Raw genomic sequence first — 14924 nt, 5'->3', positions numbered from 1 at the left:
CTTGAGCTCCCCCTGCAGCTGTTCTATGTACCTGACAGCCATCACACACACACTCGATTAGGCTACATTTTATTTCACATGTTCATTTAGAGCTATGAGATGGACTCTCTGCACACAGATTCATCTTGGAATTACATTCCAATTACATGGAACTACATGGAGAAACTCCACTGAAATCACTGTGACATTAGAATGGTGTGTGCCAGCTCAGGACTAGGTACTATAATATAATTGTCTTTTGCTAAGAATAAAAAACAAAGCATTTCTAAGGATAATTTCTTCTATAATTAAAGTACAGCGATTTACTAGCTAAGGATTATTATTGTTTAATGAAGGCCCTAAGGTTTAACTTAAGTGGTCAGAAATTAGCATTTAAAATGGAAATATGTCAAATAATTTTGTTGTTTTGATGTGGTTGTCCTGGAGAAACAGCCCGAGTTTCTAACTGGGAAATCTTCCATGAACAATGTTTCTTATCAGAATTAAATATAGGCCTGTACCGACCTGTGCAGCTCTTCAAAAGTTTCCTTTGATTGGCTCTGATCCTCAGAGGGCGGGTCTTGTAATGTATAGGCTTGTAGCTGGTTCTCTAGCTGTAGGCGGAGCGTCTTCTCTTGATGGAAAAGCGCTTCCATCTTCTCCAGTTCCTCTCTGCACCTGCTCAGCTCCTGACAGGTGGATGAAGAGCATTACGTGAAATGAAGAAATAATTCAATTCAAGACACGTGTCTGGTCCTGCTACTGCAGTAGCAGTTAAAACTATTCTAAAAAGGAAGAGAATAAAGAGGCTTGGGCAGAATAATTTATGCATTTGAGAAGGTCAATTTATTGCCTTTTCAAGTTGTATTTAGATTTTTTAGCGCCCTCCATTTATCTAGGTGCGGAGTGTGATTAACAAGTGTCCCCAGTCTCGTCCGCTCAATTAACCGGCTCTGATTACAAAAACTAGACTCGGGTCTCCTCACGTCTAAGTTTTGCTGCGTCGCCACTGGGAAACGCTCCTCTGCCGCGTTGTAAATCTGTTCTGTACAACTGCTGCACTTCTGCGAGCCGCCCTCATACTTGAGGAAGCATATACGCATGCGCAGGTTAAAGTTGTCCTTCTGCAGCTCGGATATCGTCTGGATTAAAAAAAAGAGCAAACAGATCGGATGGATGTTCAGACAGACAAATATTATATTTTCAGCTTGGCAGTAAAATTGCATACCTGCGTCATTTCTTTTAGTGTCCACGTTTTGTTCCTGGTCAACAATTTCCCATGTTGAGGAAAACTCATCATGTTTCTCTATTGATTTAATTTGGCCTTTCACGATCGTTCCTGAATCCAGGGGATACACGGATAATATAAAATATTTTAGATATTTCTATAATTAACGGCGCACTTAATTTAATGATATAATAAATAATGCAAGTAATATTGATACTATTGCTGAAAACTATTAGAATATCCAATAATTCTGGTCGGACTATACCTTGAAAATCACCTTGTCCTCCTTCAGAAAAGCATGTAGGTATTTAGTGTGTTGGAACGCTTTTAAATAACTTACACTTTCCTTAGGTTGTGATGTCATAATTACATTAATGCGTCTTAGTGGAACAGTTCGCTGACGCAGTAACGCCAGCAGTGGCAATTTGACTTTAAGTGTCTGCCTTTTATCAAGCAGTAAAACCATTGTCATGCCTCTGATAAACATGATCATGAAGGAGACGTAACGGAAACCACAAGGTGGTCAATTTCAGAGCTACAGATATTAGTGGTAAATAATGTGGCTAATGACTGAATTTGTACTCTACCAAAGTTGGTTACTAACACTAAATGATAGCAGATTGGTAATTTTCCTTTATATAGCAGAGCATATTACTGTAAGTTCAAATCATATTATTTCTTTATCTATTTGAGCAAATTCCCGAGTCATACATATTATACAGTATAAGAACAATATGTGTTAAATACATTCATATTTTTGTTTTGTGAAATGGCACATAATATTATGTATATGAATGTGCCGCAATTATTTTAAAGTTCTAACTGTTTTATAATAACATTTGTATCATGATCATGAATGACTTTCCTTTTCATTCACAGTTAATAATAATGAAATTAAAGAATTGTGTTCTTGTGCGCAAGAACACAAAAACATTCGCGAGCGTACAGTATGTGTTTGTGTGTGCAGAAGAGCAAGTTTGTGTAAGAGCAGGATATATCTAAACACGTGCAAGCAGTTTTGTAGCAGAGCAAAGTAAATGTAAGCGAGAGCAGAGCAAATATGAGTGAGCACATGTAGATTTTGCATGCGAGCAAAGGAGATCCGTGAATGCTGCGAGTTACACGTCAATACTGTGTGAAAAAAACAAAAAACAAAACAGATGTTTGATTTTGCGCTTTTGCCAATTAATGCAGATTATGTCCCTTGTCGTGTTTTGACCTTTTATTCAGAATTTTTGTCTGAAGTCCCTTAAAACATTCACTTATGTCTACAGCTCCATCATAACCTTGACCTTAGATGTTACCTACTAGTAAATAGATCTGCCTGATTAACGTGTTTGGCTCGTCTTCTTCTCAGATACATGTCTTGGCACAAACTAAACGTTCACATACTGTCTTATACCACTACATCACTGGGCATATGCTCTGGACATGGCGATCAGCAGAGGAGAGACCCAAGATACCATTTTAAAATGGTTAATTCAAACACTCAAAATGGTTTGAACTGTCATCTCAGGCGAGTGTATGCTAGAAACGAAACTTAATGACAAAAAATAGTCATTTTATATAGAGTTTGTGAGCACAGAATAGGTATTACACACAAACTAATAACCTGTCTCTCTCTCTGTGTGTGTGTGTGTGTGTGTGTGTGTGTGTGTGTGTGTGTGTGTGTGTGTGTGTGTGTGAGTGTGTGTGTGAAAACCTAAGTAAACGTCTGCTCAGAACAGCTGTGCTGTATAAGCTCCATGACAAACAAAATTCTCCCACAGTCAAAATCCATTGGTAATTTACTGTCACTGTTCTACGCTATTCTGTGTTATTTAAATACAGTTCTATACTGTAGCTCTGATTTCTCTCTCCCGCAGAAGGTTGGATAAAGTGTTGTGACTGGTCACAGCAGTCCGGCCCCTAAAAAACAATTATCCTTGACAAAACCGGTTCAGTCCGGTTTAACGCGAAAGTGAAATTTTTGTGCTCCATTTTAAGAAGCGGAATGCAAATATCTTTAGAAAACAAAGCCGTTGAGTATCTGAATCTGAGCTGTCAATCAAGAATTATATGAACTTATACTACTCAAAGAACAAGTTCTTAAATTTAATATTAACAGAATTGAATATTAACGAGGTTAATGTCTGAAAACGTAAAGCTTTTAGCCGCTATTCTGTTGCAGTAGGTGTCTTCGTTTACGCGAAATAGAGCAATAGAACTGAGGTCGTCTGATTCAGAATAACCAAACTAAAGTCGTTCTAGGCTCATCTAAGAAATTGTTCCGAATCAACATGTTTACATGAACTGTATAAAAAGTACTAATAAACGCACTATATACTTCATATATTTCTATTTTGTCCTCTCCGCAGAAACAAACTGCGCAAATAGAACAGGCGTCGTACTGCAGGAAGTGTCACAAATGTCTCGGACTGTGAGCCAGTAGATCTAACAGTAAGTGTTTAGGTGTCCAACTAGATGTAGACTAGTTGTTTTATCAGGCTAAGACCGTGCTGTTTACACGATCATGTCGTAATTAGACTGACAGTGTGAGGTTAGTATTGTACCAATAGTGTGCATGTCAGTGTAACTAAAGAAGTAATATTTATAATATTTATTAGTAATATTATTAAGTGATATTTCGACACTGTTTCTTTGTATGACAGTGATTGAGTTAGTCTGTGACCCACTATGCACTTATAGAACACATTTTTCCTGCCTCTGTCTTCTTTTCCACTTTGGAGTGATACTGTTCACTACACCCACGTTTTTGAGTTTGTTTTAGTGCTGTAAGATTACAGTTTAAACTTTATGCATTATTTGCTCATTTTAATAAACTATATTTTGTACTTATAAAGTTAGTAAAGGTGCCTGTCTACACCAAAGCTCTTCAAAAACATGAATGACTGTTTCTCTTTTGAGAACATTAAGCGAGAAAATACTGTAATGTCTCGCTTATAGGCGCATTCCGAGCTAAAGCGTGAATGTCTTGGTCGTGCTTCGTTAAAGCGCGTGAATGTCTTGATCGTGATTGATTAAAGCGCGTGAATGTCTTGGTCGTGACTCGTTAAACGGAGATCTTGGCTGCAGTTCGGACTGTGAACCAGTAGATCTGACAGAACATGTTTACACGTCCAACTCGGCTACGTGTTTTGAACTGGCTAAGACAGTGATTTTATACGATCGTGTGTTAGTTCAACTAACAGTGTCAGACTAGTATTGTACCAACGGTGCGCATGTAAATCTAGCTAATAATTTATGAAGTTCTGCGCTGTTTATTTGTGTGACAGTGATTTGGAGTATGCACTTATTATAAAAACACATCTTTACTGCCCTCTTTTGCAGTTTAGCCAGGGCTTTAGCCTGGTAGTGATCTTGACACTAACCTCTCTGTGCTCACATGAGGATGTTTACATTTGCATTTATAAAATTTAGCAGACACTCTTATCCTGAGCGACTTACAAAGGTGCTTTATTTATGTTTTTTGTAGCGACACAACAAATCACTTCTGTAAGTCTCTCTGGACAAGGGTGTCTGCCATATGCAGTAAATGTAAATATTGTAATTGAATATGTGTTCTGATTATTAATCTGCATGTGCGTGTTTGCAGGTGTACAGCTATAATCTGTAGGAGGAGACATGACCTCCAAAATACGTGTCTCTGGGGAACAGCACACACAGAAAAGAGACAGGTGAGAGAACATAAATAAACATACTTGCAGTGCATAGGTTTGTGCACTTATTTACTTGGGATATCTGAATAAATCTATATTTATTGCATTTAGTAGATGTTCTTAGCCACACAGACCTCTTAAAAGTGCTTTGATATCCATTCACAAAACCCTTGAATAGTACCAGCAGGTAACAATCTTAAATCAGATACTGCCAGAAACAGTTGTCTCTACTGAGACAGAGACACAATGCATAATACAAAGATGAAAGATAAGTATAAACTTCAGAAAGTTTAAGACCAGCTTAATGTAATGTAAAGTTGCTCTCTGGTATAACTCTGGTCAACTTGAAGATCACTTAGTAAATAACAAGAAACATAATAATGAATTTAGTGTTTTCAACATCTTTGTACGAATTCTTTAAAAAACATTCAATAAAAATCGCAACGATAGACATAAATACATATTAATTTATATTTGCACCATTTATACACACATTAGTATTTTGGCCTTAAAATAATATCTTTTTAATTGTGTATGTTTGTCTGATTCAGGGTAAGAGATCAGACTCCCCGGAACCCAGCAGTGTATCCATGAAGAGTGACCAGTCAATGGACATTCCATTACAGTTCAGAGAGGGAGTGTATCCTACTGAACTCAGGTAAGGATGACGTAGGGAATGTGACTGTTCTACTGAGCTCAGGTAAGAGTGAGTCCTCCGCTTACACTTCAGAGAGGGAGTGTATCCTTCTGAGCTCAGGTAAAGATGATGTAGGGAATTTGACTGTTCTCCAGAGCTCAGGTAAGATGGAGTCCTCTACTTACACTTCAGAGAGGGAACGTGTTCTGATGAGAGGTGATGGTCTTGATAGACCATCGATAGAGATAAATACATATTAATTTATATTTGCACCATTTATACACACATTAGTATTTTGGCATTAAAACAATATGTTTTTAATTGTGTATGTTAGTCTGATACAGGGTAAGAGATCAGACTCCCCGGAACCCAGCTGTGTGTCCATGAAGAGTGACAAGTCGATGGACCCTAAACGTCAGTTCAGAGAGGGAGTGTGTCCTACTGAGCTCAGGTAAGGATGATGTAGGGAATGTGATTGTTCTACTGAGCTCAGGTAAGGATGATGTAGGGAATGTGACTGTTCTACTGAGCTGAGGTAAGCATGATGTAGGGAATGTGACTGTTCTACTGAGCTCAGGTAAGGATGATGTAGGGAATGTGACTGTTCTACTGAGCTCAGGTTAGGATGATGTAGGGAATGTGACTGTTCTCCTGAGCTCAGGTAAGATGGAGTCCTCCACTTACACTTCAGAGAGGGAGAGTGTTCTGATGAGAGTTGATGATCTCCTGGTTTAGGACAGTGTTCCTCACTCCCAATCCCACCTGATCAAACTCACTCAGCTCATTATGAAGCCCTTCATGAGCTCCATCAGTTCATCCATAGTTTTAGTTTTGAGGCCATGACACTAAAATATCTGCCCCTACAGAGACCAATCTTAACTTATGGATAGAGAGAAGACCTGCATCAGAAGACCTAAGTGTATGGGTGGAGCAGTATGGATGTAGGAGTTCAGCTAATTAGGGAGGTGCAAGACCATGCAGAGCTTTGAATGTAAGCAGGACGAGTTTATACTGAATGTGTTGAGGGACAGGGAGCCAGTGTAACTGATGTAGAATTGGGGTGTTGTGGGCTGACATTTTTTAACATCTAAGAGAATTCTGGGATGTAAATGAAGAGAGAGTTGCAGTAATCAAGATGGGATGTGATGAAAGCATGAACCAGAGTTTCAGCACCTTGTCTGGAGAGCATGGGCCTAAGTCTACTGATATTGTGACTGTAAAAAAAAAGGCATTTTTAACCATTGACATGATGTGGGGTTGAAAGAGTAAGGAGTACACCAAAGTTCCAAAATGCAGTTGATGATTTGACCAAGACCCATCTAGACTGAGTTTAAAATCAGTTAATTTAGCGATTATGGATTTAGAACCAATAACTAAAATTTTATTTTGTAAGGATTTAACTCTAGGAAGTTTATGTTCATCCACTGTTTGAGATCTTTGATACAAGAGAGTAAAGCAGGAAGTGGTAAGGTAGTGTTACCTTTGGTGTTACTATAAATCTGAGTGTCATCAGCATAACAGTGGAAACGGAGACCATGCCTGCGGATAATCTGACCAAGGGGCAACATATCGATTAAATAGGAGAGGACCAGGCACCGATCCCTAGAGAACATCTTGGGTAACGATAACAGTGTGTGATTTGTGTTTACCAAGTGTGACAAAATGTGATCTATTAGAGATATAGGAGATAAACCATTCTTGAACTATATTAGTAATCCCAATGTCTGAGAGGCAGCTGATAAGTATGTTATGGTTTAATTGTGTCAAACACAGCACTTCTATCTAGAAGATCTAGAAGGAGGAGAACACACAGGGCACCAGAGTCAGTAGAGAGAAGGGGATCATTGAAACCATGCAACAGGGCTCTCTCAGTGTTGTGCATAGTATGGAAGTCAGATTGGAAAGGTTCAAATAGATCCTGAGTATTTAAGAAAGATTGCAGTTGAGAGGCTGGAACCCTGATTAGACAGGGGAGACTGGAAATGGGTCAGTAATTATCAAGTAGTGCAGCATTTAGTCCTGTTTTATAAAGAATGGCAGTTAAAGCTGAGGTTTTGAGAGCTGTAGGGACAGAATCCGAAGGGAAGCATTAATGAGAAGACATGGGAGAAATAGCAGAAGAACACTTAAGAAGAGGAGTTGGGGCAGGATCAAGCTGTAGGTAGATGAGCTGGATTTAGTTACAGTAGTAATGCTGTTACCGAACATTGCTGAGCTCCTCTTTTAATGACAAGACAAAAACAAACTCTCTTGATTACAGTTTAAGTTTCAAGTTTGGTTTATTTGTCATGTACATAGATAACTCGCAGTGAAATGGTTTGAGAGTGCTCTGTCCAAACTGAGGGAAAAAAACAGGGGTACATAAGGAAATATCTCTCTCTCTCTTTCTCTCTCTCTCGATCTCTCTCTCTCTCTCTCTCTCTCGCTCTCTCTCTCTCTCTCTCTCTCTCTCTCTCTCTCTCTCTATATATATATATATATATATATATATATATATATATATATATATATATATATATAAAAAACAATGTATGTACAATATATGTATAATATGTTTATCAGGCTTTGCCAGAAATGTAGCACAAATGTTTAGTCCGTGGATCAGTGTGTGTTTACATGTGCACATAGTCTGGCTAATATTATTCTAGAACACGTGTTTTAATCAGCCTAAGCTTAGGTCAACTAAGACACTATGTCACACTATAACAATCAGACTGTAATATTAACATGATCATATCTAAGTAAGACAGTTGTAGACTAATATAAGATCATGGGTGTACATGTAAACATAGATAGTGAGGGGTTAACACTTGTGTAACAGTTGATTAATCTGCTTGTATTATTCCTAGAAATACAAAAATCTTGGTGTTATCTTTGATCCAGAGCTCAGATTTGATCAGCAAATCAATTCTGTTATTAGGAATAATTTTTACAAGTTCAGAGAAATTTCCCAAAATCAAATTCTTTGTTCATGCTTAGGAACAAGTCATCTACTCACTGGCACTCAGAGTTGTTCAGATCAGCTGTTGGCTGTTCTAAAATCTCGGCTGAAGCTGAAGTGTGACTGTGTCTGTTCCACAGTCTTGACTGAAGCTGAAGTGTGACTGTGTCTGTTCTACATTCTCGACTGAAGCTGAAGTGTGACTGTGTCTGTTCTACAGTCTCGACTGAAGCTGAAGTGTGACTGTGTCTGTTCCACAGTCTCGACTGAAGCTGAAGTGTGACTGTGTCTGTTCCACAGTCTCGACTGAAGCTGAAGTGTGACTGTGTCTGTTCAGTTGCAGCACTGAGGCTGTGGAACAGTCCTTCTCTGAATATCAGCTCTGCTCCCTCTTGTGCAGATTTCAAACACTTCTTTTTACTCTGACATTTTCATTTCTCTGTCCATGTTTATGTTTGATGGCACATTTCCTTTTGTTTTACATTTCACAGGTTTTTGTTAAGATATTTTTCCTAACTTTCCACAGCACTTTGATCATTGCTGTTGTGGTAAATGTGCTCTATAAATAAAATGTACTTATTTTCTAACAAATCATCTTGTAAAGGAGCCCTTTTGTCTGTTTTGCTTTCCCGTGTCGTCCTTTGTTTATTGTTGCATCTGTGTGTTGTCCTTCTCCCTGCTCCTCCCACCATTCCTGCCACTCCCCAGCCTAACTCCACCCACCATTCCTGCCAAAGCCCCAGCCTAACTCCTCCCACCATTCCGGCCACTTTCCAGCCTAACTCCTCCCACCATTCCTGCCACTGCCCAGCCTAACTCCACCCACCATTCCTGCCACTCCCCAGCCTAATTCCACCTACCATTCCTGCCACTCTCCAGCCTAACTCCACCCACCATTCCTGCCACTCCCCAGCCTAACTCCTCCCACCATTCCTGCCACTCCCCAGCCTAACTCCTCCCACCATTCCTGCCACTCCCCAGCCTAACTCCTCCCACCATTCCTGCCACTTTTCAGCCTAACTCCACCCACCATTCCTGCCACTTTCTGACCTAACTCCACCTGCCATTTCAGCCACTTGTCCTTAGTCTCTGCATTGTTCTCTTCCCAGATTCCTCCATGTATATACTTCTCCTGTTTCCTGTCTTCCTGTTCTTGTTTGTTGACCTTTGTTTTCTTGTGGCTGAGTGTGTTTAGCACATTTGCTTTACTTTCACTTTCTATTAAATGCCTTTTTGAGTTTCTACACTCACACCTGCATCCTGATCCTTTCTGCTGCCGCACACCAGGCAGCATCACAGATCTATTATGAAATGCAGAAACACAAGTGTTGATAATATATAATCTTGTATAATATCTACTTGTCTGTATAATCATGTGTTGTGCAGGTATGAATGTGCTACATATTCCTCCATAAAGGTCTGTTGTGTTTGTCCACAGTGTACAAAGAGAAAAAGCAGAACTCACCTACAGAAAATAATTGGAGTCCATATTCAAGGTATGTAAGTGTGGGGGTGATTTCTAGTATATTTGGGTTTTAGGATGTAACAGAAGTAATAAGATTACTTTTTCCATTAAGTAATGAGTACAGTAATCCCATTACAATTTTAGATAAGTGATGAGTAATGCATTACTTTTTTTAAGTAACTACCCAAACACTGCCAGAATGTTCTCCATCATGAAACAAAATCATGTAGTGATCTCTCTCTGTAACATGGTGGTGTTTTTTTGATTGTCTGTTGCTGTTTATTCCTAACCAGGAGCTGGAGCACAAAGTCGTCTCTCCGGTGAAGAAGGAGCTGAAGAAGTTTAAGAAGCTGCTGAGTCCAGATTACCCAGCATGCTCTGAGAGAGAGATGGAGGATGAGGAGGATCAGAGCAGTGCCAGAGAGGGGGCGCTGAAGATCACACTGCATGTGCTGGGGAACATGAACCAGATAGACCTCGCTAACACACTACAGACCAGTAAGAGCTCTGGATCATGGCTTTATGATGACAGTATCACTATAACTAAATTTTGTCCTCTGTGTTTGTGCAAAGTGTTTCATGGTTTTGATAAATGGTTTTGATAAACTTCAACATCAAAGATAACAAGAAAATAAAATATTTGTGATCATGTTCTTCTGTTTATTAGAGCTATTCTCTGAATATCAACGAAATCTCAAACACAAACTAATGGATACATTTAAAAGAATTAATGAAGGAATTTCCCAACAAGGAAGCTCAACTCTTCTGAATGAGATCTACACAGAGCTCTACATCACAGAGGGAGGGAGTGGGGAGGTCAATAATGAACACGAGGTGAGACAGATTGAGACAGCATCCAGGAGACCAGCAACACAGGAGACACCCATCAAATGCAATGACCTCTTTAAAGACAAACCCATCAGAAGAGTGCTGACTAAAGGAGTTGCTGGAATTGGGAAAACGGTCTCTGTTCAGAAGTTCATTCTGGACTGGGCTGAAGGAAGAGCAAATCAGGACGTCCTCTTCATATTTCCACTTCCTTTTAGGGAGCTGAATTTGATGAAGGAGAAAATGTTCAGTCTGATGGATCTGCTTCATCACTTTTTCCCAGAAACAAAACAATTACAATTAATACACTGTGATGCTTACAAAGTCATTTTCATCTTTGATGGTCTGGATGAGTGTCGACTTCCTCTAGATTTCCAGAACAATGAGAACTTGTGGAATGTAACAGAGTCGACCTCGGTGTATGTGCTGCTGACAAACCTCATCAAGGGGAATCTGCTTCCCTCTGCTCTCTTCTGGATAACCTCTCGACCTGCAGCAGCCAATCAGATCCCTCCTGAGTGTGTTGATCAGGTAACAGAGGTACGAGGGTTCAGTGACCCTCAGAAAGAGGAGTACTTCAGGAAGAGAATCAGTGATCAGAGCCTGGCCAACAAAATCATCACACACATGAAGTCATCAAGAAGCCTCTACATCATGTGTCACATTCCAGTCTTCTGTTGGATTGCAGCCACTGTTCTAGAGAGAATGTTGGGTGAAGCAGAGAGTGGAGAGATCCCCAAGACTCTGACTCAAATGTTCACACACTTTCTGATCTTTCAGATCAAACACAAGGATAGAAAGTACCATGGAAACACTGACACTGATCCTCAACAGACTAAAAAGACAATTCTGGCACTGGGAAAACTGGCTTTCCAACAGCTGGAAAAGGGCAACCTGATCTTCTATGAGGAAGACCTAAGAGAGTGTGGCATTGATGTCAAAGTAGTGTCACTGTACTCAGGAGTGTGTACCCAAATCTTCAGAGAGGAGTCTGGGCTTCACCTGGGGAAGGTGTTCAGCTTTGTGCATCTGAGCATTCAGGAGTTTCTGGCTGCTTTATATGCATATCTCTCCTTCATCTCCAAAAAGAAAAAAAATGTGTTGAAACAGCAAAAGAAAGGTCTCTTTAAAGATCAACCATGTCTGACTTCCTTATGAATGCAGTGGACAAGGCCTTACAGAGTGAGAATGAACATCTGGACCTTTTCCTCCGCTTCCTTCTGGGTCTCTCACTGGAGTCCAATCAGACTCTCTTACAAGGCCTACTGACACAGAGGAAAAGAAGCTCTCACAGCAAAGAGGAAACAGTCAACTACATCAAGGAGAAGATCAGGGAGAATCCCTCTCCAGAGAAATCCATCAATCTGTTCCACTGTCTGAATGAACTAAAGGATCATTCTCTAGTACAGGAAGTCCAGACATACCTAAGCAGAGGAGGTGACCATTGTCTCCATGGAGCCAGTCTCTCTCCAGCTCAGTGGTCAGCTCTGGTGTTTGTGTTGCTGAACTCAGAAGAGGAGCTGGATGAGTTTGACCTGAGTAAATATGACCCATCAGAGGAATGTCTACTGAGACTGCTTCCAGTGGTCACAGCATCCAGAAAAGCTGTGTGAGTATTTTCATTCATAAACACATTACTGCACTGGTGTTAGTACATCATGATCTCCATCATAAGGTACTTTTGTTAATTTGTAAGTGTTTCCTAAACCCCTTTGTAACTAATGTATCATGTACCCTAATTACTATTTAAGGTGTTAGCTGAACCACTCATTAATCCTAAAGAATTTACACACACACACACACACACACACACACACACACACACACACACACACACACACAACCATCTCTCTTTTACCCACATTAACATTCTCTTTCACATTTTCACAGCCAGTTATGGAAACAGATGCAGGCCAAGATGTAACATGTGTAAAACATAATAAATTTACCTGAATTAATTATAATTACAAAGATATTAGAGTAAATTCTGTTGTGTAGCCCAGTGTAGGTGAGAATGTGTAACTAACTTTAGAAAATTACTCATCTGAGTTGTATTTCTGAGCTGGTGTATGCAAAGTAGTCTTGTTTTTTTTTTCCACTTTTCCTGAACATGTTTCTGTTTCTGTGTGTCTGCCCTTTTTACCAAAGTCTGCTGTTTGGTCTTCCTAGTGCTGACCTTTGCCTGTTAACACTGTTTGCTTTTTGGACTGTGGACTGGTTGTTGTTCCTCGTATTTAAATGAGACTTTTTCCCATTTTATACAAACCAGCGCTGGACTCTGCTCCTGCCCTCCCGCTGACAGTGAGAACAAAGATGAGCACAGCAGTGGGGGAAGATGAGAACAAAACTACATAGACCAGAGTTTGGACTACAACTCAGAATAATGGGTTCAGTCTTCTGTATATGACCCATAATAGTCCACATATTCAAACCAGCTGATGGACAAACCTGAAAACATAAATACCTGTTGTGATGGTGGCGGCACAGAGGAAGCGAAAGGCAAGGTTGAGCCAAAGTGCTCTTTATTCTGCATTGTCAATACGTGAAAAACCACAACAAATTATCAACGATACTCAGTCCTAACACTCTGTGTAGCGATGTACAGGGTGGAAGTGAGTAGTCCGGCGTTCCACTAATGTGCAGCGCTTTCTCTCAGGATCTGTGAGTTTAAATAGAGAGAGAGAACACGGGACAGGTGAAGGTGATTAGTAGGCAGGGGACTGGGAACAAGGCAGGGATGTAGTGCGCTCCCTAGCAGGAGTGGGCGTGTCCCTCCTTCTGGATGCCCGGCCAACCGTGACACCTGGCAAATATAAGCAATCCCTTAAAACTGTTTAAAAAAAGAAATGACAGGTCTTCTCTCTGACTAGTCACTGTTGTGTCTGAAAATAATCATAGTTTACTAAGCAAGTCTTTACTAAATAAATAAATCTTTATTTATTTATCTTTGATCCATGTTTATTCAGTGAATACATGGTAATATTTTACATTTCCCTTGTTCAAGATTATTGAAACTGATATTGAAGGCCTTGCATAGTGTGTCTCTAAAAGAGCAACTTTGTTAAAGAGTAGCTTCTCGTCTTCTATTAATATGAGCTCCTGGCTGCACCCACAAACGCTGCTCTCTCAGGCTCAAGTGGTGATCTTCAGCTGGGTCCTGCCTGAGACACCCAGCAGATGCAGCAGGACTAGAGCAGGTGAAGGGTACTGTGGAGAGACAGGCTGAGGGGATGGAGATGGACATTCTTCTCCACACACATCAGTTCCTCCTCTTATCCTAAGAGACACTGATGAGCCAGTATATCCAGGGCTTTCTCCTCTTCTGGGGTTTGTGTGGATATCACTCCCCACTGCTCAGTGTGAACTGCCTGCACTTAATCTCTGCACAATATCATCACACTGCTTCTTTCTCTGTTACACAAACTAACAGTTTTGTTCAGTTTCCTCCACAGGAATATGGAACTCCATGATTATAAAATTGTATTCACCCTTCTGTGATGTTTAACAGGTTAAGGAGGATGCGGGGACGAGGCACGTTAAACATAACATACATTTTAATCATAAGCACAACTCAACACACACAAACACACTACATAGGTCAAACACCGACAACCTTGACGATACGACACGAGACTTATATACACTCATGACAATTACACACAACAAGGATCAGGTGCACAACACAAGAGGGCGTGGCAATACGGACAGACACGCACACGCACACATTTGAGGGGTTAGGGGCTGTACCATGACACTTCTGTCTGTCCTCCAATACTTTAGTGTCTGAATCAGTGGCTGTTTATACTGTTAGTGTCTTTGATCAGTTTATAGTAATTCAGTTTGCACTGTCAATGTATTGTTTGCCTGTTGACTTGTGGGACTGTTTCCAAACTTAGTGAGCAGTGGAGCTAACAAAGAAGCAGTTTTAATTTGTTTATTTTCTTGTTAACAGTGCTCTGAATTAACACACCTCACACACAGTGTGTCACCCCCCCCCCCCCCCCCCCCAACACCACACATTGTAACTTTTTGTGTGTGTGGTTGTGTGGGGGTGAGGCAGTGTGATTGTGATTATGTGTTTGCATTTGTGTAAGCATGTGTGTGCGCACATGCTCATTAGCATAGGGTGTGTGTGCGTGTACTGATCTGTAAATGTGAGGGGTTTTTCTCCTTCTCTCTGCAGGCTG

General features: G+C 40.3%; 2 protein-coding genes across 2 annotated transcripts; both read left to right on the top strand.

Annotated features, from left to right (window-relative positions):
- Window positions 1-10023: 10023 nt before the first annotated feature.
- LOC145652973 (protein NLRC3-like) lies at window positions 10024-11842 on the top strand. The gene is made up of 4 exons (XM_081704834.1): window positions 10024-10032; window positions 10203-10407; window positions 10577-11780; window positions 11827-11842. Exons 1-4 carry the CDS (start codon window positions 10024-10026, stop codon window positions 11840-11842), a joined length of 1434 nt encoding a protein of 477 aa, XP_081560960.1.
- Window positions 11843-11873: 31 nt separating this feature from the next.
- On the top strand, window positions 11874-14740 carry LOC145652825 (NLR family CARD domain-containing protein 3-like). The gene is made up of 2 exons (XM_081704494.1): window positions 11874-12346; window positions 13007-14740. Exons 1-2 carry the CDS (start codon window positions 11877-11879, stop codon window positions 13074-13076), a joined length of 540 nt encoding a protein of 179 aa, XP_081560620.1. The 5' UTR covers window positions 11874-11876; the 3' UTR covers window positions 13077-14740.
- The last annotated feature ends 184 nt before the right edge of the window (window positions 14741-14924 follow it).

This window comes from Electrophorus electricus, chromosome 21 (assembly GCF_041902795.1).
Source record: "Electrophorus electricus isolate QZ-2024a chromosome 21, ASM4190279v1, whole genome shotgun sequence".
NCBI lineage: Eukaryota > Metazoa > Chordata > Actinopteri > Gymnotiformes > Gymnotidae > Electrophorus > Electrophorus electricus.
The sequence above is the reverse complement of the archived record's forward strand: the minus strand, read 5'-3'. Positions and strand labels throughout refer to the sequence as shown.

What these genes read in the sequence shown, in the direction of transcription:
- LOC145652973 (XM_081704834.1), top strand. An exon ending in CGCTAACACACTACAGACCA is followed by an intron (nt 10,408 to 10,576) that starts GTAAGAGCTCTG and finishes TCTGTTTATTAG; the next exon opens with AGCTATTCTCTGAATATCAA.
- LOC145652825 (XM_081704494.1), top strand. Translation starts at nt 11,877, where the DNA reads ATGTCTGACTTCCTTATGAATGCAGTGGACAAGGCCTTACAGAGTGAG. An exon ending in ACAGCATCCAGAAAAGCTGT is followed by an intron (nt 12,347 to 13,006) that starts GTGAGTATTTTC and finishes TATACAAACCAG; the next exon opens with CGCTGGACTCTGCTCCTGCC.